This window comes from Prorops nasuta, unplaced genomic scaffold, assembly GCF_024137725.1.
Source record: "Prorops nasuta isolate Cenicafe-Biocafe unplaced genomic scaffold, Cenicafe_Pnas_1.2 PNAS00013, whole genome shotgun sequence".
NCBI lineage: Eukaryota > Metazoa > Arthropoda > Insecta > Hymenoptera > Bethylidae > Prorops > Prorops nasuta.
In genome coordinates, this window is record NW_027116810.1 from 6232107 (window position 1) to 6255689 (window position 23583).

The window sequence follows — 23583 nt, forward strand, 5'->3', positions numbered from 1 at the left end:
ATTAATTATAAATCAGACTCTGTTTATATGTATTGTATTTTTTACATTGAACTGTGTATTTGTACTTCATTTTAAAGCACGGAAAAAGTTAGTAATAAATATTTTTCCTCTTCAATAGAAAATATTTCGATTTTACTGAAAAGAAATATTTAAAAAATTCTTATTTAAATCTTTCTAACAGTCATTTACAACGTACTGAATATAATATACAGAGATAAATAACATAGAAAAACTTTCAACTGTTCTTGCAAGATAAATTCTCATTGGAATCATACAATTTACATTCAATTTTATTTTCCTAAATTGTTTTTTAATTGCTTTATAATTTTATCACTCATCTTCATTAGCTATTCTTTCGTCTAGTTCGTCTTGCTCCAAGTGAAAACCAGTTCCTTTTGATTTATCGAAATTCACTTCAAGTTTTTCACTAATAAGTCCATTTTCATCTGCGTATTCTAGAATATCACAGATTAAAGGTGATTCAACTCCTAGAATATATTCACATGTTTTTGGCTCGAGCAGAAATAGAGAAACACTTGATGGACTTGTTGCGTGATTTTCAACGCACTTTAATTTAACCTATAGTAATAAAAAGTTTGATAAGTAAATAAAAAAAATAACATAGGCTTCAAGTACAGCGCAGCTCCATACTTCGGTTTGGCGAAGTTTCCCAGTTTTGTCGCACTCACTCCCGTCACTGTAGAAGTGTGTTAAATACTTCCTTACTTCTGGCGGCTTAGGTTTTTTGTGCGGGTGAGCAGTAATCCAATCTAAATGCTTTTTCTTATCAAAATTACCTAAATTTACTATCGTTTTAGTTCCATCCCGCTCAAGATGATATTGATTGACGGATCGTCCATAACAGAATTCGTACTTCCACCAGCCATTACCCTAAAAAATTATACAAATTTATCAGTTGTATTTTAAATATATGATTAGAATAATGTATAAAATGATTTGGATGTTTACCCCATGTAAGCAATTTTTACCACTGAGCAAGTTTTGAACAGGGCTAACTTCTGCAGGACTCACACTTTTGTCAGTTAATGTATTCAATGGATCCTCAATATTGTGGTGTTTGTCCATAATATCAACTGGATGTATTTCAACTGTGACACGTGATTCCCCCTCCTGACAAATTTATTATAATTAATTGATGATTATTGATTAACTTAATTATTTTAATTGACATGTCATTAATTGATGAAACTAACTTTATGCAAATACATCAATTAATTATTGCTATAATTTACCAAACATAAATAATAAACAGTGCTCTTATACACATACATTAAAACAAACCCAAAGTAAACAAGATGATATTTAACATTTCAAAATAGAGTATCTCTTTTAGAAAAAAATAGGTAAGTGTGAGCTGGGTGTATGTAGATGAGAAAGGGACAGAATGAATGAATGCTATAGGTCTTGTGTTACTTATCAAGTGGCAGCACTAAACCATGATCAATGTTTTAAAGATACTATAAATTCTGACCTGGCCCTTCTTATCTACATCATGAAAGAGCGCATTGACTTTCTGCATCATGATGTACTCCTGTGCAACAAACAATATAGTAATTTAAAAAATAAATACAGTGGCGCAAACAGAACAAAATATACAATTTGGGTGCTTAACTTAAAAAATACCAATACAATGATACTTTGGAAATATGAACAAAACACATGCTATATTACTTCCGTAATAAATTTATCTATATATATAAAATAATTCACATAATTAGCGCATATCCTAAAATATGCTGCATATATTACCGTTACTTTTTGGTGCTGAAGCTTCAAGCTTTCTTTTTCCATTGCAACAAGGGCTCTAGGTTTTTTAGGGGTATTACCTAATGGTCTACAGTTTATTGTATTTTCTCCTGTGTCTGGTAATTTATAGTCAGGATGACTACAGAGCAGCGGTGAAAAAACAATTGCCTCATATTCACAACTAGAAATTTCTTTCAATGAATAGATCTCGTGTTTACCATAAAGGTAACATACATAAAGAATTTTTGTCATTCTTGGCTTATTGTTTAAATCACACAATGTACCACCAGCCATTTCAATTTCAACGTAAGGCATATTTATACCATCAATTTTTTTTACGGGCACTTCTTGTTTCTTATTAGAGTTTTTTTCTTGCTCTGCATATTCAGCCGCAAGTTTAACCATGGTACTTTTGTCAAAATTACCCAAGTAATATTCTTGTACTTTCACTTTTTTTCCCTCACGATCTTCATGATATTGTCTCACATAACGACCATGGCAAAGCTCATAGGTCCAATAAGACTCTAGCTGTATATGAAAAATAACTGATTAGCATGAAATAATAAAAATTTCTAAGAGTTATGTACCTTGTAAGCACAATGATTTTTTGAAAATAATGGTGCTAAAATTTCAATTGGATTAGGTCCTGTATAAGGCTCACTGTGATATTGCTCTTGTTCTGTTATATCAGGAATAAAACATTGATACTTTTCATTGTTAGCAGTAGTTATTAAATAAGGCTCAATTTTTGGTGATTGTTCCTAAACAAAAGAAACAGTTTATAGTAAGTACAAACATTGAATTCTGTTTTACATTACACTTTAAATTCAGTTATTTATCAATTTTATCCAAAGTAATAATAGTTAAATTATACATACTAGTAGCTCATTACTGTTTTTACCAGGCCAATTAATTTTAAAAAGCACAGTGTCATCAAAACTCCTTATGTCATGTCCATGTACCACCCTTGCTAAAATGTGTAATATCACCAAAGACCTCCACATTTTGACAAGTTTTAACTATTTAATCATATTTTTACAAATAATTTTAATTTATAGAGTAATTTCAGTAGCTTGTAAGCATAAATATTTTCAGCACACGCCTTTTAAATCTTACATATGTTGAGAAAAGTATCACATACAATTTATTTATGACTTCTAAGTGTTCTTAAAAAAATTCATCAAATTTCTGCTCTTCTAATTTAATCATAAAAATCGTGTGCACAGAAAAGGTATAAAAATTAGCTTATCCAAAATTGAGATAAACCTTTTTTTATGATAAAAATAATATCAGTTTCTTTCTTCATAAATACAACACCAGGTCTGGTAGTAGATTTATCTCTAAGCCACGACTAACACACCACGGCACCACGTATGTAATATGTACAATCAAAAATTGGAGCAAGTCCAGCAATAAGACTCAACACACACATACACACACACACTGATATAGTTTTGATCAAATCCTTCAAAAAGTAAAAATATGCAAAAGTTCTTTTAAATACAAAATATGGTACATTATCACTGCATATAAAATATGTATAGGATTTCTAAAGACAATCAGCTGTATGGAAGTTGGTTGCAGAGAAAAAACTTTGACAACATTTTGTCCGAAATTAATTAAGAGACAAAACACCGTAAAACCGGTAAAACAGGATAAAAGCAAACCATAGTATAAATAAACACAAGAGAGGAAATGGATAAAACCATGAAGGTATGTTTTCATGATTGTCATGCTCTTTGCTTCATCGCTTGCGGTAATCTACATACTAAACTTGCGGCCGTACTCATAGACGTGACTCCAGCTAGACTCGAACTCGACTCGAATAGAGTTAACTCGAGTTTGGGTGAGGGAAGTTTCTCGAGCTGAGCTCGAGTCAAGCATCGATTGGCTCTATAGTACCCTAACTTATCGACAAGTGTAGCAAAATTTAGCCATCTTACCTGTCTTGCTGTTCTTACCATAAATATTTTGACAGATGTAGGTTATGTTAAAATATGTCAAATAGTAGGATAAATAGAAGAAAATTAATGAATTTTAGATAAGTATAACTTTTTTAAATTATTTAAATAAAATAGGATATGATTCTTCCTGGTACCTCTTTTTATTTTGCAGATGGATGGATTTCATTTACCTAGCTAAAAATAAAGAATTATGGAACATTATTTCTATATAAAAGATTTGGAAAAAAATTATAACTTTGGCATAATTTTGCTTGAGGTATAGTTTCTCTATTTCAAATTTTGAAATAACATTTGCTAAGTTTCCAGTCAAAGACAAATAGTGAAATACCTCTGAAATAGAAGCAATGGCTTGTGGTCATTTTGTTTCCATACATTTAAACAAAAATAACGTTTTTCTTTGAAATAGAGGATCCATTTTTAACTGACTAATACAACTCTTTATCTGATTTGATCTGACGTATAGTTGTTAGAAGCTTGTATAACGGAAAGTGAGGGTATAACAAGTAATAGCAGCTGCTTTTCGTCTTCTGATGAGGATGAACAGCTAAGGGTTGCACCAACAAAAATATATCTACGTGATACCAATAATCCATTAGAAGAGTTGTCGGATAGAAGTTTTAAGCTTCGGTATAGATTCAGTAAAACATTTGTAAAAGATTTTTTACTTCCTATAATTACTGATAATTTAATGGAAAATGTGAATCGAAGAGGCCTTCCAGTTTCTGCATTGGAAAAGTTATTGATAGCTTTACGATTTTATGGAAGCAATTGTTTTCAAGTATGTGCTTCATATAATTTTTTTAATAATCAGAATTAAAAAATTAACACGAAATTATATCTAAAATTCACAGAATATCAGTGGAGATTTAAGAGGTATTTCTCAGCAAAGTGTCAGTAGGATTGTTAAAGAGATTTCAAGGTGTTTTGCTGCACAACTCCCAAATTTTATATTTTTACCAAAAACAGCTGAAGAATGTGCACACATTAAACAGAAGTTTCATCAAATAGCTGACTTCCCTAATGTTATTGGAGCCATAGACTGCACCCACATATTAATAAATAATCCTGGTGGAAATTATGGTGAAACCTTTCGTAATCGCAAAGGATTGTTTTCTCTAAACGTTCAAGTAAATTTTGGTTTATTTTTATATAATTGTAAGTTTATTGTTTTTGAAAAATGTTAGGTTTTGATTTGCATGTAGGTAATTGGAGGTCCAGACCTACAAATACAGGATATTGTTGTAAGACATCCTGGTTCAGCACATGATTCGCTAATTTTTCACCGAAGTTCTGTTCGTGCACGTTTCGAACAAAATAATGAATTGAATGGATTACTATTGGGGGATAGTGCCTACCCAGCTAAAAAGTACTTATTAACACCAGTACTAAATCCTACCAGTGATTCTGAAATAAAATACAATCAGGCACACATAAAAACACGAAATGTTGTTGAGAGGTTGTTTGGTGTTATGAAAAGAAAATTTCCATGTTTAAAAAGTGGTTTAAGAACGAAACTGACAACTTCATGTGCAGTTATTGTGGCTACTGCAGTTTTATATAATATAAGTGTGAAGTATAATGAAAACGAAATTGATGATGATGAAACTATTGAAGATTTATCACAAGATGAAAATCTCCTAAGTGAAAGTGAATACGAAGATGATGATGAAGGAGAAATAACAGAAGAAAATGGTATTGTCTTTCGTAGTCAATTTATAGCTGAACATTTTATTTAAAATTGTAAGTAAATGTTAAAAATGTAATTATTGCTCCAATTTATTTATATAGTTCAATAAAATTTAATAATTATAAACGGATTCCATATATCAACTCATTTTATTAGACTTTATAACTCTTAAGAAAACAAAGATATTAACCTCAATGTATATTCTTCTACAGAGAATTTATAAAAATAAACATTGTTTTATATAAGATAACATCCAATTTTAAGAACAAGTATAAACTGTAAATAAAAATAAAAATTATATATTCTTATTAATAAATTCAGAACATTATTAAATATATAGTCTATTTTGTGAGTACAATTAAAATAACATAATAATCGCTTTTAATCAATAATATTCTCATTTTTAATAATATTTGGAATATGACGTTTTTGTTATGTATTTTTTTCATTAAACATCATACTTTTCACATTTCTTTTGAAGTTCATCCTCTTGTTTTAACAATTTTAAAATCATAAGTTTTGATTCAGTTTCAGCTGTCTTTAATTTCATTTTATGCACTTCTCTTTGGTAAACAATAGATTCCGCTGCTTTAAACGTTCTTAATATTAGCTCACTATTTTTTATTTTTTCGACCTTAAAATTTGGTAAATATTCTTTAATGACTGTAATTGCTAAGTCGTAATTATTTTCTTTATTGCTGCACTCTTCCTCTACTAATAAGCAATCTGAATTTCTGGATCTACTAAAATGAATGTTTCTGTTTTCATTAAAATTAAAGAGATTTATGATATATTTATTTCCTTTACCTTATACTGCTATCATTTTTATAATCATCTGTAGATTCAGTAAATTTTGTTACCCTTTCAGGATGAATTTTGTCTGTAAAAATCAATTAAACAGTTGTCAGCATAAAAAACCAAAAACTAAGCGTCACTCTTTAAAATTGTATAACTCACGAAGTGATAGGTGATCAACGGAAGTTTTATTAAGTGAAGACTTAATTTGATTTGCAGATGTGTTTGCATTACTTTCCCAAAGGGACCTTTCGGTTGCTAATAAAGAGGAAGAATAAACACTCTCAGCACCATCAAATATTTTTGTCCTACAAATTATAAATGTTTTATTGTTATGTACGTTATTTCTTGAAAATAGATAATTTAACCTTTCCACTGAATCATTCACAGATTTCAGAAATGGAATAGGAGATTCCTCCTTCAAATCACGATTGTAGGAGATATCACCGTTAAAGTTAATATTTTGGTTTTTATCTAGATCATATAAATTATCCATTTTTGTGTCCCTCTTAGTATACTTTAATATTGGATAATCAGGGAAGCTATTACTGTTCTCATCATTATAATAATTTTTTCCTATTATACTACTAGGTGAAAAATGGTCTGAAATAATGAAAATCAGTTTGTTGAAACTTTCTAAAATCTCTACATATATATGTGTACAATTCCCGAACTCACGATTTATGTCATCAGTAGGAAGTTTTTTAAATGAATTTCTCAACTCCATATCATTCCCAGAAATATTAGCATAATTTTTCGAAAGGGGGCTTTTAGTTGCTAATAAACAGGAACTATGAACATTCTCAGCACCATCAGGTTTCTTTGTCCTGTATAATTAATAAATTTTTTATTGGTATGTACATCATTTGCTGGAAATTAGAAACTTTACATTTTTACTAGCCTCTTAAAAGATTGCAGAAATTGGACAGGAGTCTGCTTTATTAACTCATGAGTGTTGGACTTGTCACTGTAAATGCTGATGGTTGGGTTTTTATCTAGATCGTATAAAGGATCCATCGTTTTGTGTCTTTTATTATACTTTGGTATTGCATGATTGGAAAACTCATTGTTGCTCTCATCACTGTCATTAACGTAATAAATACCTTTTATTTTACTTCCAGATGGAATCTTATCTAAAATTTTGGAAAAAACTTATTGCAAAATTCCAGAATCTAAACAGTAATACCCGTTACTTCATAAAAGTCAATCAAAGCTCACGTGTTCTTTCATAAACAGAAGTGCTGTCAAAAGTATTTATTTCTACATCATTGTACGAACAGATTGCATCTACTTTTTCTAGTAGTGGGTCTTCCACAGATAACAAAGGGGAACCACCCCCAGTCAAAAGTCGATGAGCCTTTTGATCACTATGATGCCTTCTCGTTCTATTAAGAAAGTTTCTTAGTAAATAAAATAAATTACGTCATATACAGTACATCCCTGGATAACTGAAGTAGTACCCAGTAGTATAATTTGTCATTTTTATATCATTATGATCAGAAATATAGTTTTTTTGATATCGTGCTGTGAGATTAATTTTACTTCTAAGAATTTTTGTGAAAATCAAACACAATTTCTTGGTTAATTTATATATTTTAGAGTCCTCACCTAACAAAGGACGAACTTATATTCTTTACCTTTGAATTAGATTTTTCCAGCATTTCTTTAGTTGTATGGGAGTTTTCTCATCTAGACCATGAGCATTATAGATTTTACAGATCTTATTCCAGGCTTCTTCTTTTTTTTTTATATTGATTCCATTAGTGGCTTTATTTTCCAATATAGATTTATGTTGCTCTACTAAACTGCATAGTATTTCCTTTTCATGGTCTGAAAATATTGTTCTACCCATTTTAAAATTTCAAATCCTAAAATTTATAACAAAATCATATTTATAATTAGGAAATTAATAAATTTTATAAAGATTGTTAACAGAGTAATTTGATTCAAATATTTTGATTAATTTAGATAAACCTACAATAAATCAGTCAATAAAACTCTAATTTCTCTGATCTACGTGAGATGGTTCCTCATCTCACTGTTTACATGCAACTTATTATTCACGTGTATCTTCTGTAAACGGAATTATTTTTCTTTTGATATCAGTTTTTAAATAAGATTAAATAATGTAACACTTTTTAATACTCACATACATAAAATTTATTGTAATAATCATCAGTTGCAGGAAAATAGTAGAAATAGTATGTTTTATATCTCGTATAGGGGAAGAATGTATATTTCTTTAACACATTATTTGAACAATTTTCGACTCCTGACGAAATCCATATGAAATGTGACAAATAGTCTATCTTATTTTTCAAATTTCAATACAAGTAATAAGACTATGCCCAAAGCAATATGTATGTCTAGTAAAGCAGCTCCACCAATATCTCACTACTACTGCCCTCTATTGAGTTAATTTCAAATTATATCCATAAAACTCTTTTCGAGACAAGTTCGAGCCGAATCTGGGTCGAGTCGGCTCCAATTTTACGAGTCGGACTCGAGTCGAGCCCGAGTCACGTCTCTGAGTACCAGGGTTGAAATCATCAAAGATCTTTGGTATTCAAAAGATCAAAATTTAGTTATTTTCACGCTATTTACGAAGCCTAAAGAGAATCCTCATTGATTTATTCCCGTACTGCGATTGTCTGCGATACGTTCGAAAATACCACACCCGGTTGAAGGGGACCTCGTTGTGCTTTTCATACGCAAGTTGCAAACTAACGAAGTTTCCCCGGCCCCGAATACTCCTGCCTCCTACCCTGGTACTCAGAGACATGACTCGAGCTCGACTCGAGTCGGACTCGAAAAATTGGAGCCGACTCGAGCCAGATTCGACTCGAACTTCCAGTTCCAACAGTTCCAAAGGGCCGTATCCGTTACTCATAGACGTGACTCGAACTCGAGTCGAGTTTTTATACTATAGTTTACGTTACATATACTATATATTTTTGCCTGAGTCGAGTTCGAGTCGAGCTCGAGTCACGTCTCTGAGGGTGAGATTCACCAAGTCCGGCTTGGGGCTAGCCGGGCTAAACTCATACATGCAGTTCATGTAACGGTAACTGTACTACTTTAGTCCGAAAGTATACCATATTAGCCCGGCTAGCCTTCAAGACGGACTTGGTGAATCTCACCCTGAGTACATACATACTACCAGAGATGAAACGGGAGATTGCTCATGCGAGGTCCCGAGGCAATCCCTACCGGTAGGCGGCGCTGGTGTTGGCAAACGCGTGTCTCAGGTCCATCTAACCCCTAACGCCATCTATCGGAAGAGACCACGAAGCACGAGCGTTAAGCTTAGAATAGGGGTAAAACATATATGCATTGTTGCCAGAAAGCGGAATAAAGAGAGAGCGGAGATATTTTCTCGGACCTCTCTGTCTTTCTCACTGTTAGCTTCTAGCAGAAGAGTCGATGCAAAATCTTTCCGTTTCGCTTTGCCGAAAATCTACCAATATTCGATGTCATTTACATTTGCAGGCCAATGCCTTTATACATGATTTTTTCAGCATATTTATTAATCAGCATTGACTTATTTAAATCAATAATAAATTAAGGAAATGCGTATTTGATATATAATAATTATTTTAACTATAATTTCATCGTTATATTTCGCTTCTTTCCGTAAAATCTGAATTTCTTTAGTTTATTATTGATTATTGTAAGTCAATGGCCATTAAAAAAAAAAAGAAAAGTACCGTTCAGGAATCGAACCCGGACCCACAAATCGCCACGCGATTACCTTACCGCCTAGACCACAAGGCTTCTTCAGTGCATTGTAAACAGATAGTCTTTTTAAGGGCTTGAAATCTTCTTTTAAACCATATAAATAAACGAGCAACCGACAGCTTTATTCATTATTATTCTGTCATAATGGTACACAAATTAAGGAATAATTATATTTTGAATAGTTTTCAAAAGCTTTTCCAATAGCCAAGAACGAAGATAAATAATCAATTAACGCTCGCAGTTTCCGTTCTTGGTTATTGGAAAAGCTTTTGAAAATCTACATTATATAATTATTCTTTAATTTGTGTACCATTATGATAGAATAATAATGAATAAAGATGTCGGTTCTTCGTTTATTTATATGGTTCAATAGAAGATTTCAAGCCCTTAAAAAGACTATCTGTTTACGATGCACTGAAGAAGCCTCGTGGTCTAAGCGGTAAGGTAATCGCGTGGCGATTCGTGGGTCCGGGTTCGATTCCTGATCGGTACTTTTCTTTTTTTTTTAAGATTAAATTTTTTTAAATTGCCATTGACTTACAATAATCAATAATAAACTAAAGAAATGCAGATTTTACGGAAATAAGCGAAATATAACGATGAAATTATAGTTAAAATAATTATTATATATCAAATACGCATTTCCTTAATTTATTATTGATTTAAATAAGTCAATGCTGATAAATAAATATGCTGAAAAAATCATGTATAAAGGCATTGGCCTGCAAATATAAATGACATCGAATATTGGTAGATTTTCGGCAAAGCGAAACGGAAAGATTTTGCCTCGACTCTTCTGCTAGAAGCTAACAGCGAGAAAGACAGAGAGGTCCGAGAAAATATCTCCGCTCTCTCTTTATTCCGCTTTCTGGCAACAATGCATATATGTTTTACCAGAGATGAAACGGGAGATTGCTCATGCGAGGTCCCGAGGCAATCCCTACCGGTAGGCGGCGCTGGTGTTGGCAAACGCGTGTCTCAGGTCCATCTAACCCCTAACGCCATCTATCGGAAGAGACCACGAAGCACGAGCGTTAAGCTTAGAATAGGGTAAAACATATATGCATTGTTGCCAGAAAGCGGAATAAAGAGAGAGCGGAGATATTTTCTCGGACCTCTCTGTCTTTCTCGCTGTTAGCTTCTAGCAGAAGAGTCGAGGCAAAATCTTTCCGTTTCGCTTTGTCGAAAATCTACCAATATTCGATGTCATTTATATTTGCAGGCCAATGCCTTTATACATGATTTTTTCAGCATATTTATTTATCAGCATTGACTTATTTAAATCAATAATAAATTAAGGAAATGCGTATTTGATATATAATAATTATTTTAACTATAATTTCATCGTTATATTTCGCTTATTTCCGTAAAATCTGCATTTCTTTAATTTATTATTGATTATTGTAAGTCAATGGCAATTAAAAAAAATTTAATCTTAAAAAAAAAAGAAAAGTAGCGATCAGGAATCGAACCCGGACCCACGAATCGCCACGCGATTACCTTACCGCCTAGACCACGAGGCTTCTTCAGTGCACCGTAAACAGATAGTCTTTTTAAGGGCTTGAAATCTTCTATTGAAACATATAAATAAACGAAGAACCGACATCTTTATTCATTATTATTCTATGATAATGGTACACAAATTAAAGAATAATTATATAATGTAGATTTTCAAAAGCTTTTCCAATAACCAAGAACGGAAACTGCGAGCGTTGATTATTTATCTTCGTTCTTGGCTATTGGAAAAGCTTTTGAAAACTATTCAAAATATAATTATTCCTTAATTTGTGTACCATTATGACAGGATAATAATGAATAAAGCTGTCGGTTGCTCGTTTATTTATATGGTTTAAAAGAAGATTTCAAGCCCTTAAAAAGACTATCTGTTTACGATGCACTGAAGAAGCCTCGTGGTCTAGGCGGTAAGGTAATCGCGTGGCGATTTGTGGGTCCGGGTTCGATTCCTGAACGGTACTTTTCTTTTTTTTTTTAAGATTAAATTTTTTTTAATGGCCATTGACTTACAATAATCAATAATAAATTAAAGAAATGCAGATTTTACGGAAATAAGCGAAATATAACGATGAAATTATAGTTAAAATAATTATTATATATCAAATACGCATTTCCTTAATTTATTATTGATTTAAATAAGTCAATGCTGATAAATAAATATGCTGAAAAAATCATGTATAAAGGCATTGGCCTGCAAATATAAATGACATCGATTATTGGTAGATTTTCGGCAAAGCGAAACGGAAAGATTTTGCCTCGACTCTTCTGCTAGAAGCTAACAGCGAGAAAGACAGAGAGGTCCGAGAAAATATCTCCGCTCTCTCTTTATTCCGCTTTCTGGCAACAATGCATATATGTTTTACCCTATTCTAAGCTTAACGCTCGTGCTTCGTGGTCTCTTCCGATAGATGGCGTTAGGGGTTAGATGGACCATGGACCTGAGACACGCGTTTGCCAACACCAGCGCCGCCTACCGGTAGGGATTGCCTCGGGACCTCGCATGAGCAATCTCCCGTTTCATCTCTGGTTTTACCCTATTCTAAGCTTAACGCTCGTGCTTCGTGGTCTCTTCCGATAGATGGCGTTAGGGGTTAGATGGACCTGAGACACGCGTTTGCCAACACCAGCGCCGCCTACCGGTAGGGATTGCCTCGGGACCTCGCATGAGCAATCTCCCGTTTCATCTCTGATACTACCAGTGAAAGTTCCATTCCAAGTTCCAACTGTTACTGTTCTGACTATAGTTCCGTTGTTTGGGTCGTCTCTTGGTTGGCGCTTCTCTCGTTCCGACTCCAATTTCGTTACATACATACTACACTATAAAGTGTTATATATATGTAGTATACTGTATCTGTATACTACAAATAGTAGAGCTTATGAAGCCGTGTATTTGGCTGAGGAGTGAGCAAGCAAGCACCTTGCACACTTTTACACTTGAACGCTCTAACCACTTCCCCAGTGCTTCCCTCTCAACAACTTCCAACTCTCAATTCTCATCAGTCTCAAATGAAGTTCTCTCATTTGTACGGTTGTTTTTGTTGAGTTTTTAGTATCCAATCGACGAAGGTGGTTTACTGTACAAGAACAAATTTTCATACAATCTTTGTGTCAAATTCCAACAGACAACAATATTTTGGGAAAACTCTGTACCAAATATTCCTGTTCGAAGGATAATATTCGATCGATGGATATAGGGTTTACAGTTGTTTTTTGTTGCCAATTATTCTTATTTTTGGAAAACACGTGCGAAGGCTAGGATCTCTTCAATTTTATTGCGTATCAGCATAGTAAGTATTTTGAAAGAATATATTTATATAACGTGTAAGAGATGCAGAAAATATCGGTTTTATTAATAGAATGAACGTGAGTTCTTTGGCCCTCTTGCGCCATGAAAAATGCGCAACAGGCGGGGTAAGAGTGTAGACACGTCCGCACAGGAAGTAGTTTGGTATTAGTAGCTTTATAGTTGTGTTGTGTGAAAATAAGGTTCTGCTGTCCTACATTTATGCGACTATTTCTCTAAAAAATTACATGTAATTACGTCTTTGTTAAATTGGGGTCCAAACTTATATGGTTTTAATAAGTATACCAACAATAATGTCGGAGATAAATGATGCACTATACGCGCCGCATAATTGTGTAAACTTGTTTATCTTCTTTGTTAATTAGTTATAGAGTCACTATTGCAAATAAATTATGATATCGAAAAACTATATATATACTTTACATTGTATTCAGAAGTGACTTTATTAAACGGATTTTACTTTTAAAGCTAAACTGTGTATGTTGCAACAAAATTTCGATATTATTTTTCGTGAATATACGTCACTTTTTTTTCTAAGGCGATAATAGGTAAAGACCGATAATAAAGTTCAAAGAATATATTTTTTAGCATTTAAACAGCCCCATAAGCATATTTACAATTTGTTCTCCTTTAGCTATCTGTTTTTTTCCTAATTACGCTTTACTTGTTTTCTTAATGAGTGTTCTGACGCGCGAATGAACTGACAAAAATAACTATACAAGAATATTATTTTTCTCTATTCGAACTTTTTGTTATAACTGTACTGCTCATACACCGATGAACTAGTACAATACGATATTTAAAATAAGCAGTGTGCTTGTGCGTTTTTGCGTGCCAAATGAAAATTATACGAAAATTTCTTTTATTGTCATCATCTTATGTTTTTTAGCTCGTTGTTTATTCGTATAACTGTTGTATTATAATTTATCTTTATTACATTAATATTTGAGAACAATAATAATTTTTAATATTTTTTGTATAAATAATTAAAGTAACTGTCCTTATCAGAGTCAACAAAAGTTTTGCTATTATAAATTGCCACGTTTCATAACGTTGAGGTGATAATTTACGGTGGAGTAATAATCGAAATATTCTCCAAATATGTTGAGAAGCGGTATTTTTGTAGAGGTGGCTGAAATCGTAAATAGGAGAAACGGAATGCGCTTAATTCCATGTGTTTCGTAAGGAACGTCATTTCGGTAAGGCATTTTGTTGTTTGAATGCACTCGTCTGAATAATAATATTTGTAATTTGTTGTGTGTCGACAAATTTACATGTTCGTATAGGTATAGTTGTTATCTTATAACCCTCTCCCCCTCTCTCATACACATACATACATATTGGTGTATCGCGTAAAATGATAGCAATTTTTGCATAATAGGCTTTGCTTAGCTAGAAACGATTGCAAAAAATAACGTAAAAACAAGAATAAGCAAAGTTCAATGTAGTATATGCTGTACGGTCAATTATACCCTTAAATCAATTTGATTATCTCATCGGCATTAAATCATTTTTAAGACTGTTTCGTTCATAAAAAATAAAAATTTCTTACACTATTGAGCTATTTAATTAATTTTTGTGAGTCCAAGATCATTGAGGTATTAAAAATTCTTAACTTTTTAAAGGAATTCGACGAAGGATTTATTGCTATTTAAATAAAGAGATTTAGCAGTGGTAAATACAGAAAAAGTGCTGATTTGACGCGATTGTAGCAAGAAGGACCAATATTTATTCTCGTTGTATAACTAAATCATCACGTGGCTTTCCGTTAATAATACATTTTGCATGAGCTTCTTTATTACTACTATATAAATTTCCGTTTTCCAAGAAAATCTTGGGTAGAAATCGCTACCAATGCTCAATATTGATTCGGATTATTATGGTTGCAAATATTTAAATGAAACGGAAATGAGCACGAAATCTGTTTTTTAAATACACACACACACACACACACATGCATTAGAAAAACGAGAAATGACCTCCTAATCAATATTAAGGACGTTCCAGCGGCATAGGCGTATTTATACAAAATAAAGCTACTGCCCCGCCACTGCATTTTCAAACACCATAGTCCATATTGTTGAAATAATTTATGATTATTTTATTTTAGAAGAATAATTATTTCTTATGTTCTGGCATTTTATCATATGGAATAGCGCATGCGCATGCTTATATATAATCCTAACGAGACATTGCTAAATTGCTACACCTGGTGCATTCGAAGCGTTAAAACTTTTAAAAAAGGTCCGCTTGCCCATATCGTAAAAAATGATAAATGTTCCTTATATCTTTATTAATAACATATTTAAATTGCAGCTATAGTTTGGAAAAACTCGTTTCACAATAACAAGAAATGTCGCTCTGAGAGAGGAGTTTTTTCATAAGAAGCAATGCTAAATTTTAAAGAATTTAACTTCGAATATCTCATAAAATCATCCCGCTTGGCTTATTACGACCTTAATAAATTTTATTCAGGAGTCTTAGGAGATATTATTTTTAATGTTTATATAAAAAAAAATTAGGAACATTTGTTTTTATGCTGGAACATCCTTAATTCTTTAATCAAGCTGCTTTTATCCATTTCAAAATTAATTTATGAACCGCTGATGTTTGATTTTGATAAAAGCAACGATGAATTATTGGAACAATTAAAAATTGTGATTATATCTCTTAAAAATTTTAACTATACAATATCTTATCCATAAATTACTTTTTATATTTTTATAAATTTATGTTTACCTTTTATTACCTTTACCCTTATCTAAATGAATAAATATGTGTTTTTATCACTTTTCCTCGTTTAATATTCACTTCCAGGTTGAACTATTTGACCGTGGTCTCAATATGTTTTATTAATGTACTTAAAAGTAAGATGTATAATATGTAATTTCGCGATGGCAAATATATATTCATTTAAATACTATTATATGTTAATCCTCCTGTGTATACTAAAAATTCTTGCAAATTTATAGAGGGTGTACCTATTTAAAATAATCCAAATCATGGATATAAAATCATTGTTATCTTCGTAACTATAAATATTATAGATATCAATTTTTCTATCAGACCTTTCTGAGTGGAAATCAAAAGTAGCTTCAAAGAACTCTATAGAAAAATTGGTATCTCGTAGAGTTATGAAGATAAACAGATTTTTAGTTCACTGTCTGAGCTATTAAAAGAATGGTACGCCCTGTATATTATACTTTGTACTTCTGCACCGTGCTGTTAATAAATTGAAATAAGGACGATCCTTTTGAACAAAAGGATTATTGATTTATTGATGAATAAGAAAAAATTTAATAATCAACCAAACATTCAGTTAAGACTCAAATGCTTTAGAATTTTTTTAAAGTAGGTAAGAAAAGCCATTATGGAGCATACATTAGAACTGAAAATTATTTCCTCTAATATTTGTGTAAAATAATCATTTTTGCACATCATTTATCCCTAATAAATTAACAAAGCATATAATGGTTAAAGATATCTACTCACGAATATTTTTACCAAATTTTGTCATTGTTAAGTATATATTTTTGTATAATTAATTTTCTAGGCTAATCACTTTGGTCCAGAAATGTACGTATGTACAAATATCACATTTGATTAATTTCAACGATTCATTAGCTGTTATCATATATTGAGGAAATATACCTTTTTTATCCTAGATAAATATCTGTAATATATTTAAAAGCCCATTTGTACAAGGTGTTTTAATTAATTCTTCGTAGACTGCGCACACGTAAATATTTATTTATCTTCGAAACTATAAAAGATATCGATTTATTGCGTAATATCTTTTATATCCAAATAGAAAATACTTTTTGAAAGGTCCTATGAAAACAAATTGATATCACTTGTATTTACAAAGATAACTGAATATTTACGTCCCACTCTCAAGAACGAATAAAGTAAAACACCCTGTATAATAACGAGTACCCAACTTTAGCCTTCTTATAAAATCCTTTTTATCACATATGGATAACTTTATTTATTTTAAACTATTTATATACTTATAATTAAACACATATAATTTGAAAAATCCTTGGAGAAATATTCAAAATATGTATTGAATCTTCTTTAAGCTCTATTTGATAATACTATATGTAATCCGAAATTTATATATCTCCATTTATGTAATAGTTTGCGATATCCGTGTGAAATATTTCGAAGGCTCGTACACGGTCTACGGATAGATGTAATCACGGAATTATTTACTAAAATTCTCGGGTCTCTCATCTGTGTAGACGAGCCCCGTTCAAAGTCCAAGGTCAGTAGCAAAGTAACGCGTCCTCCCATCACCCACCAGTCACCAGCTGCAATTCAGTTCTTATCGCCTTCCGTGAGCGGTAGACGGTGCGTATCATCGTTTTACGTGTCGAAACTTACGATTGATTTCCAGAAATCTTTACTACGAATTTGTAAACATCCTGAAAATATTACTCTTTACTTCAAAATAATTATAGAGGTAAAGGATCTCTTCTTATGGATTATATATATTAATTACTTGTTTATGTCTAAATTAAAATCCTTGTCGCAGCAGCTTATTGTGAAGTTGTAATGATTCTCGGATAGCAAATATTTATTAAAAATTTTACTATGACGCGCCTTAGCGATAAAACAGTTTTTAATAAGTGCAATAAACTCTAGTGTTAAAAAGAAACGAATCGAGAATTCATCAGCTTTCTAATCGATGTTCCGTTATACGCGTATAACTCACTGCTGTGATGTAAATTTTCAATGTAATGCTGCCATTAATACTAGTGTAATGACTTATATTGGATATTTGGATTGAAATTAGTATCTTTCAATTTTCACGTAATGTGTATGATTTTTGTCCAGTCTATACTAATCTGATTTAAAATTTAACCATTAGTATATATAATGCAAATTTTTTTATAGTGATTTTCAGATTTTTATTATACACGCCTGTGTGTGTAGTGTCAAAAGAGATTCAATTATTTTAATTTTCGTTTAAAATAGTCATTGTTGTTTAACAAGTAAATTGCGAAAAGTTGGTTTATAGCTTGCATCCTCCAGTGCAGTACAGTGGTACATGCTGATCAGCCAGTTGACCTTACTTTAAGTTGTAATTGTCGCACGCACACGTGTGTGACTGTTTACGTTCTATTGCACAAACAACAGTTCTGAAATAAAAGAAGTTTTTTTGCCGTAAATCAAACTTATGTGAGCAATATATTTTATGATATCTGCTTTGTTTGTTATTGTCAATTTTGTTAACTGCTTTGTTGTACCAACCTATAATTTAATATTATTATCGTATTTAATTCTATACTCATATCTATTTCTTTACAGATTTAGTATAAATAAATCAGGATGGCGGAAGCTCATGCTGCCGTTGCCTTCAGTTTCTCGATCACTCACGAAGGCTGGGATGTCAATTTTGACAGAGAAGTCCTTCACCTGGTTTGGCAATCTGGAGTACGTTCATGGCTGAAAAGGTTCTTTCGATTTCAAGTAAGTTTTCTTAACAATTGTCATCGGATTATAAGAGAAAATTAATAATTACTATACATTTTTTTATTTGAAATTTTAGAACAGTCTGAAAAGCGGTATCTATCCTGCTTCGCTGACGAGCTTATGGATAACTATAGCTATAGTAACTGGAATTCACTTTGCTGGCTACAAAGTACCATATGATCTAGTAGGAAAGGTAGCCCCTTATTTATCTGGGTAAGGAAACAGTGTGATACTACGATTTTATTGCATTATTAATAAAAAGTAATATTTAACTTGAAAGTATAATTTAATAATTTGACAATAGATCTTCCATACCTGCACATTTAGCAGGCTCTATGGTTGTGGGTCTTGTTTTGTGGTTGATAGTGATATACATGCTGAGATATACTTTGAAGCTGCTTCTTATCTACAAGGGATGGATGTATGAAGAAAGAGGTAGAGGAAAAAAAACATCCAGAGCTACTTTTATATGGGCTAAACTCGTAAAGCTTCTCTCAGGATGGAACACACCTATGCTTTACAGCTTTCAAGGCTCATTGCCGAGGCTTCCATTACCAAAAGTAGAGGATACTATGAGCAGGGTTAGAATACATATTTTTAATTGTTTTTTATTAATTATTATTTTCTTTTATAATACATATCCATTGCTTTAAACCAAAATTATACGCTTTATTGTAGTAAAAGAATAAAAATTGATGATATATTTGATATATGTTTGAACAGTATTTACGGAGCGTTCGTTCTCTCCTCGATGATGAAAATTATACTCGAATGGAGAGGCTAGCTAATGAATTCCAGAATGGAATTGGCAAAAAGTTACAACGATACCTAGTTTTGAAATCTTGGTGGTCTACTAATTATGTATCTGACTGGTGGGAAGAATATGTTTATCTACGTGGAAGGTCTCCAATTATGGTAAATTCCAATTTTTATGGAATCGATGCTATAATGATGCATCCAACAAAAGTTCAAGCTTCTCGCGCTGCGAGTGTAATTTATTCATGTCTTCAGTACAGGCGTCTTATCGAACGTCAAGAATTGGAGCCAGTTAGTAAAAATTTTTGTATTGTATTCTTACATTTTTATAATGTTGGTATTTAATAAGTAAACTGTTCTGCAGATTTTAGTGCAAGGACTTATACCACTGTGTTCATGGCAGTATGAAAGAGTATTTAATACTACCAGAGTACCTGGCATTGAAACTGATAAAATAGTTCATTACCAGGATTCAAAGCATATTGTTGTTTATCATAAGGGTAGATACTACAAAGTTCTTATCTATCATAAAAATAGGATTCTACAGCCATGTGAGATAGAGGTGTATGTATAAAATCATTTTTAAAATTGAGCTTATAATATATTTGTTTTTATTTACTGTTACTATTTTATAGACAAATGGAGCAGATATTATCTGATGACTCGATCCCTGCTAGAGGAGAAGAAAAACTGGCTGCATTAACTGCTGGCGAGAGAACACTTTGGGCACAGACGAGACAAAAATATTTTATAAAAGGAGTTAATAGAGCATCATTAGACCTTATTGAAAAATCTGCCTTTGTGGTTGTTCTAGATGATTTTCCATATGAATATGATCCTGTTAGTACATTAATCGATTTTGTTTACAAAAATATACACAAAAAATAATGTATGCAATTGTTATATTTTTATAGGAGCATCCTCAAAAATTAGATAAATATGGCAGAATTTTATTACATGGTAAAGGATATGATCGATGGTTTGATAAGTCCTTTACTTTGTGCATAGGAAATAACGGTCGAGTAAGTAAAATCTAATATAAGTTCTACTGAATATATATAGAGCTAATTTGAATTAAAATTATTTTGAATTCACAGATTGGATTCAATGCAGAACACTCATGGTATGACTTCAATTTATACTTTAATAATTATCTGCAAATGTATTCCAAATATCAATTATTTATTACTTTTAATGCGTTTAATATATATTATTATTTAACAATTTAGCATTTTATGCATATCTAATTAAATTATATATTTTATATTTATTAACATTCTGAAATATTATGAGTAACAATAAGCAATGAGTAGGGCTGATGCTGCAGTGATGTCACATCTATGGGAGCACGTGCTGTTCAGCGATGTCTTGAGCGATGCGTAAGATTTATATAATAAAGCATTTCTTTATCAATGTTCTTCTATTTAATTTGCTTAGCCATGGGTCCTGGAAGCTGTCTATAATTAATTTTTTGCATGGTTAAAACTATTTTATCTTTATTTTGTAGAATTCTATCTTCTTTTTTAAACTTGTTAGGGCTGATGCTCCTGTGATGGGTACTCTTTGGGAACATGTAATTAGTGGTGATTTAGATGATAGGTAATTCATTGTTATCACACCTTTTTGTACATATATTTTAATTTTAACAGTAATATAATTTTTACTAAAAAAACATCAATAACAGCTGCTTCTACTGCTTAATACTTAAAATCTAATAATAACACTATTATCAAACTGCATTTGTTTGCTTAACATGTAGATATGTTTTTAAATTTTCTTTTTACTAGCTAATATAAAAATGTAGTTCTTAGTATCTTATTTCTTACATAGATACAATGAAGAAGGACGTACTATGGGAACCCCAGAATTTACTCCACCAACACCCACGCGACTTCAGTGGGACCTTGGACAAGAAATCAAGGATGCTATTGATAAATCTTATGAGGTGTGCTATTTCTTTAGGATTTATTTCACTAATTTTTAAGATTTATATTTATCAATGTAATTATTTTATATATACATATATTTATATCTATTGCAGGTAGCTGTAAAGTTACTGAATGATGTGGAATTACGTATTTATGTACACGATTCTTATGGAAAAGGATTTATGAAAACTTGTTCAATGTCACCAGATGCTTACATACAAATGGCATTACAGTTAGCCTATTTGCGTGATGCGGGCAAATTTAATTTGACATATGAAGCTTCAATGACTAGATTGTTTAGAGAAGGTAGAACAGAAACAGTTCGTCCCTGTACTATTGAATCTACAGCTTGGGTTAAAGCTATGGAAAATTCCAATTCAACTGTAAGTTTTTAAAAATAATAACTTATATAATTATTGAAATATTCCTTTATATAAATATTAATTTTATTCTCCATATTAGATTGAAGAAAGATATAAGCTCTTACATGCTGCTGCTAAACAGCATCAAAGAGGATATCAAGATGCAATGTGTGGTAAAGGAATAGATAGGCACCTGTTCTGTTTATACGTCGTTTCAAAATATTTGGAAGTGGATTCTCCGTTCTTAAAGGTAATATATTGTATTGTTATCATATTAAATATATAGGTATACATTTGATATAAATGATACTATCATCTTTAGGAAGTCTTGAGCGAACCTTGGAAATTATCTACTTCACAAACACCACATGGACAGACTTCAAAGCTTGACTTAAAGAAATATCCCAATTGCATATCGGCTGGTGGCGGTTTTGGTCCAGTGGCTGATGATGGTTATGGTGTATCATACATTATTGCTGGAGAAGATCTTATATTTTTCCACATTTCAAGTAAAATTAGTAATCCTCACACGGTAAGTACAAATACTACTACTAATAATAATATTGAAATACGTGAAAATATTCTAAAAAATATGTTTTTATAGAACTCTGCAAGATTTGCTAAAAAAATTGAAGAAGCTCTTGAGGACATGAAAAACCTATTCATAGAATACAAAAAGCTACAACAGAAAAATGGATCAAAATAATATACAGCTGCAAGTTGAGTAGATATAACAATGCACAAGAATATTTAGTTTCGTATTAGTACATAGTTGCCTAGTATCCAAATAGAATTTAAACTTTTATAAATATTTTTATAGATAATTTTCAATGAATTTTTATATCAAAATACCTAACTTATTTGATACAATATTATGAATCATGAAAATATCAGATATAGAAACGGGGTATTTATCAAATTAATTCATTTAATAATGCTTGAAGTTTTTAAATTATCATTTTTTTGATAGAGTTGATTTAAAAAATACTCAACTTTTTCCATAAAAATCGATTGAATATTACTAAACACTGTAAAAAGTAATATATTGGTAGATGTATCCAATTTTTATGTATGCATATATACAGGATTAATCTGCACAAACTGTTATAATATCAATTAAATGTTTAAACATATTATGCAGATCAGTTTCAATCTGTGTGCAGACAATTCTCTAGATATATGTATATATAATAAATTGAAGGTTATGTAGACTTTCAAACTTGTTTGAATGAAAAACGAATAACAATGCAAATACTGATCTTACATGAGATCATGGTAAATTCTTACAATAAGCATAGTCTAAAGATAGCATTCATTATTTAATTTGTTTCTTTTTAATTTTCCAAATAACTCTTTGCGAAGAAAAAACCTTTTCTGAGCATTGACCATCATTTTTTATACAATAAGCAAGACTATCATCTTTTACAATCAGTGTTACAGTCTATCATGATTTGTAATATGACTTCGCATGCAATGTAATCATATATTTTTAATCTTAGCATATATGCCATACATTTTATGTGCAACTTATCAATGCAAATTATTTTAATATCATATACATATAGAGTGATTTCATACTTGAAAACTTCATACGATGGTATTCCTTATTAATATTTGTTAAAAGTATATTTGAAGGTATAGGTAGAAATTTTTTATCATGTTAATTGTATTTTGTGGTGATGCAATAATTTTTCCTTTATACCATAAATGCAATCTTCCAATTTTTGAAGTGTAACTGATTTACTGTAAAATATAGTAATTGACTCAGCTGAAATTGTGTATTTTAATA

The 23583-nt window shown here is 31.3% G+C and overlaps 4 protein-coding genes across 9 annotated transcripts; 2 read left to right on the forward strand and 2 right to left on the reverse strand.

Moving 5' to 3' along the window:
• Positions 1 to 61: 61 nt before the first annotated feature.
• On the reverse strand, positions 62 to 3409 carry LOC136777977 (endoplasmic reticulum lectin 1). Of its 2 annotated transcripts, XM_066734555.1 has the most exons (7): positions 2646 to 3409; positions 2355 to 2528; positions 1771 to 2295; positions 1493 to 1552; positions 970 to 1131; positions 652 to 891; positions 62 to 579 (listed from the first exon to the last, which is right to left on the reverse strand). In XM_066734555.1, the coding sequence occupies exons 1-7, from the start codon at positions 2769 to 2771 to the stop codon at positions 331 to 333; spliced, it is 1536 nt and encodes a 511-aa protein (XP_066590652.1). In that variant the 5' UTR covers positions 2772 to 3409; the 3' UTR covers positions 62 to 330. The 2 variants fall into 2 exon arrangements, with proteins under 2 accessions (XP_066590652.1, XP_066590654.1); XM_066734557.1 differs by lacking the exon at positions 1493 to 1552.
• Positions 3410 to 3863: 454 nt separating this feature from the next.
• Positions 3864 to 5603, forward strand: LOC136778029 (putative nuclease HARBI1). The gene is made up of 3 exons (XM_066734638.1): positions 3864 to 4509; positions 4583 to 4858; positions 4934 to 5603. Exons 1-3 carry the CDS (start codon positions 4420 to 4422, stop codon positions 5465 to 5467), a joined length of 900 nt encoding a protein of 299 aa, XP_066590735.1. The 5' UTR covers positions 3864 to 4419; the 3' UTR covers positions 5468 to 5603.
• Positions 5604 to 5771: 168 nt separating this feature from the next.
• Positions 5772 to 8720, reverse strand: LOC136777978 (uncharacterized). 4 transcript variants are annotated; one of them, XM_066734559.1, is made up of 9 exons: positions 8367 to 8720; positions 7851 to 8081; positions 7432 to 7598; positions 7115 to 7346; positions 6892 to 7040; positions 6582 to 6816; positions 6376 to 6521; positions 6226 to 6298; positions 5772 to 6161 (listed from the first exon to the last, which is right to left on the reverse strand). In XM_066734559.1, the coding sequence occupies exons 2-9, from the start codon at positions 8063 to 8065 to the stop codon at positions 5867 to 5869; spliced, it is 1512 nt and encodes a 503-aa protein (XP_066590656.1). In that variant the 5' UTR covers positions 8066 to 8081; positions 8367 to 8720; the 3' UTR covers positions 5772 to 5866. The 4 variants fall into 4 exon arrangements, with proteins under 4 accessions (XP_066590656.1, XP_066590658.1, XP_066590657.1 ...); XM_066734561.1 differs by having other exon boundaries at positions 5772 to 6152; positions 8363 to 8720; XM_066734560.1 differs by having other exon boundaries at positions 5772 to 6158; positions 8363 to 8720.
• Positions 8721 to 12727: 4007 nt separating this feature from the next.
• On the forward strand, positions 12728 to 23583 carry whd (carnitine O-palmitoyltransferase whd). 2 transcript variants are annotated; one of them, XM_066734603.1, is made up of 16 exons: positions 12728 to 13253; positions 17515 to 17735; positions 18584 to 18745; positions 18825 to 18961; positions 19053 to 19329; positions 19472 to 19795; positions 19869 to 20068; positions 20140 to 20344; positions 20419 to 20526; positions 20602 to 20627; positions 20818 to 20883; positions 21335 to 21449; positions 21546 to 21815; positions 21895 to 22044; positions 22117 to 22326; positions 22399 to 23583. In XM_066734603.1, exons 3-16 carry the CDS (start codon positions 18605 to 18607, stop codon positions 22498 to 22500), a joined length of 2331 nt encoding a protein of 776 aa, XP_066590700.1. In that variant the 5' UTR covers positions 12728 to 13253; positions 17515 to 17735; positions 18584 to 18604; the 3' UTR covers positions 22501 to 23583. The 2 variants fall into 2 exon arrangements, with proteins under 2 accessions (XP_066590700.1, XP_066590701.1); XM_066734604.1 differs by lacking the exon at positions 20818 to 20883 and adding an exon at positions 21041 to 21103.

Bases quoted from the DNA above. Each gene is read 5' to 3' on its own strand.
- LOC136777977 (XM_066734555.1), bottom strand. From the start codon at position 2,771: ATGTGGAGGTCTTTGGTGATATTACACATTTTAGCAAGGGTGGTACAT. The intron at 1,553-1,770 runs GTAATATATGCA...TTTGTTGCACAG, and splicing joins TTCAGCACCAAAAAGTAACG to GAGTACATCATGATGCAGAA. The intron at 580-651 runs GTATGGAGCTGC...TTATTACTATAG, and splicing joins GGAAACTTCGCCAAACCGAA to GTTAAATTAAAGTGCGTTGA.
- LOC136778029 (XM_066734638.1), top strand. From the start codon at position 4,420: ATGGAAAATGTGAATCGAAGAGGCCTTCCAGTTTCTGCATTGGAAAAG. The intron at 4,510-4,582 runs GTATGTGCTTCA...TAAAATTCACAG, and splicing joins ATGGAAGCAATTGTTTTCAA to AATATCAGTGGAGATTTAAG. The intron at 4,859-4,933 runs GTAAATTTTGGT...ATTTGCATGTAG, and splicing joins TGTTTTCTCTAAACGTTCAA to GTAATTGGAGGTCCAGACCT.
- LOC136777978 (XM_066734559.1), bottom strand. From the start codon at position 8,065: ATGGGTAGAACAATATTTTCAGACCATGAAAAGGAAATACTATGCAGT. The intron at 6,299-6,375 runs GTGAGTTATACA...TGATTTTTACAG, and splicing joins CGTTGATCACCTATCACTTC to ACAAAATTCATCCTGAAAGG. The intron at 6,162-6,225 runs GTAAAGGAAATA...CATTCATTTTAG, and splicing joins AAAAATGATAGCAGTATAAG to TAGATCCAGAAATTCAGATT.
- whd (XM_066734603.1), top strand. From the start codon at position 18,605: ATGGCGGAAGCTCATGCTGCCGTTGCCTTCAGTTTCTCGATCACTCAC. The intron at 20,884-21,334 runs GTAAGATTTATA...TTTCTTACATAG, and splicing joins AGCGATGTCTTGAGCGATGC to ATACAATGAAGAAGGACGTA. The intron at 21,450-21,545 runs GTGTGCTATTTC...TATCTATTGCAG, and splicing joins CTATTGATAAATCTTATGAG to GTAGCTGTAAAGTTACTGAA.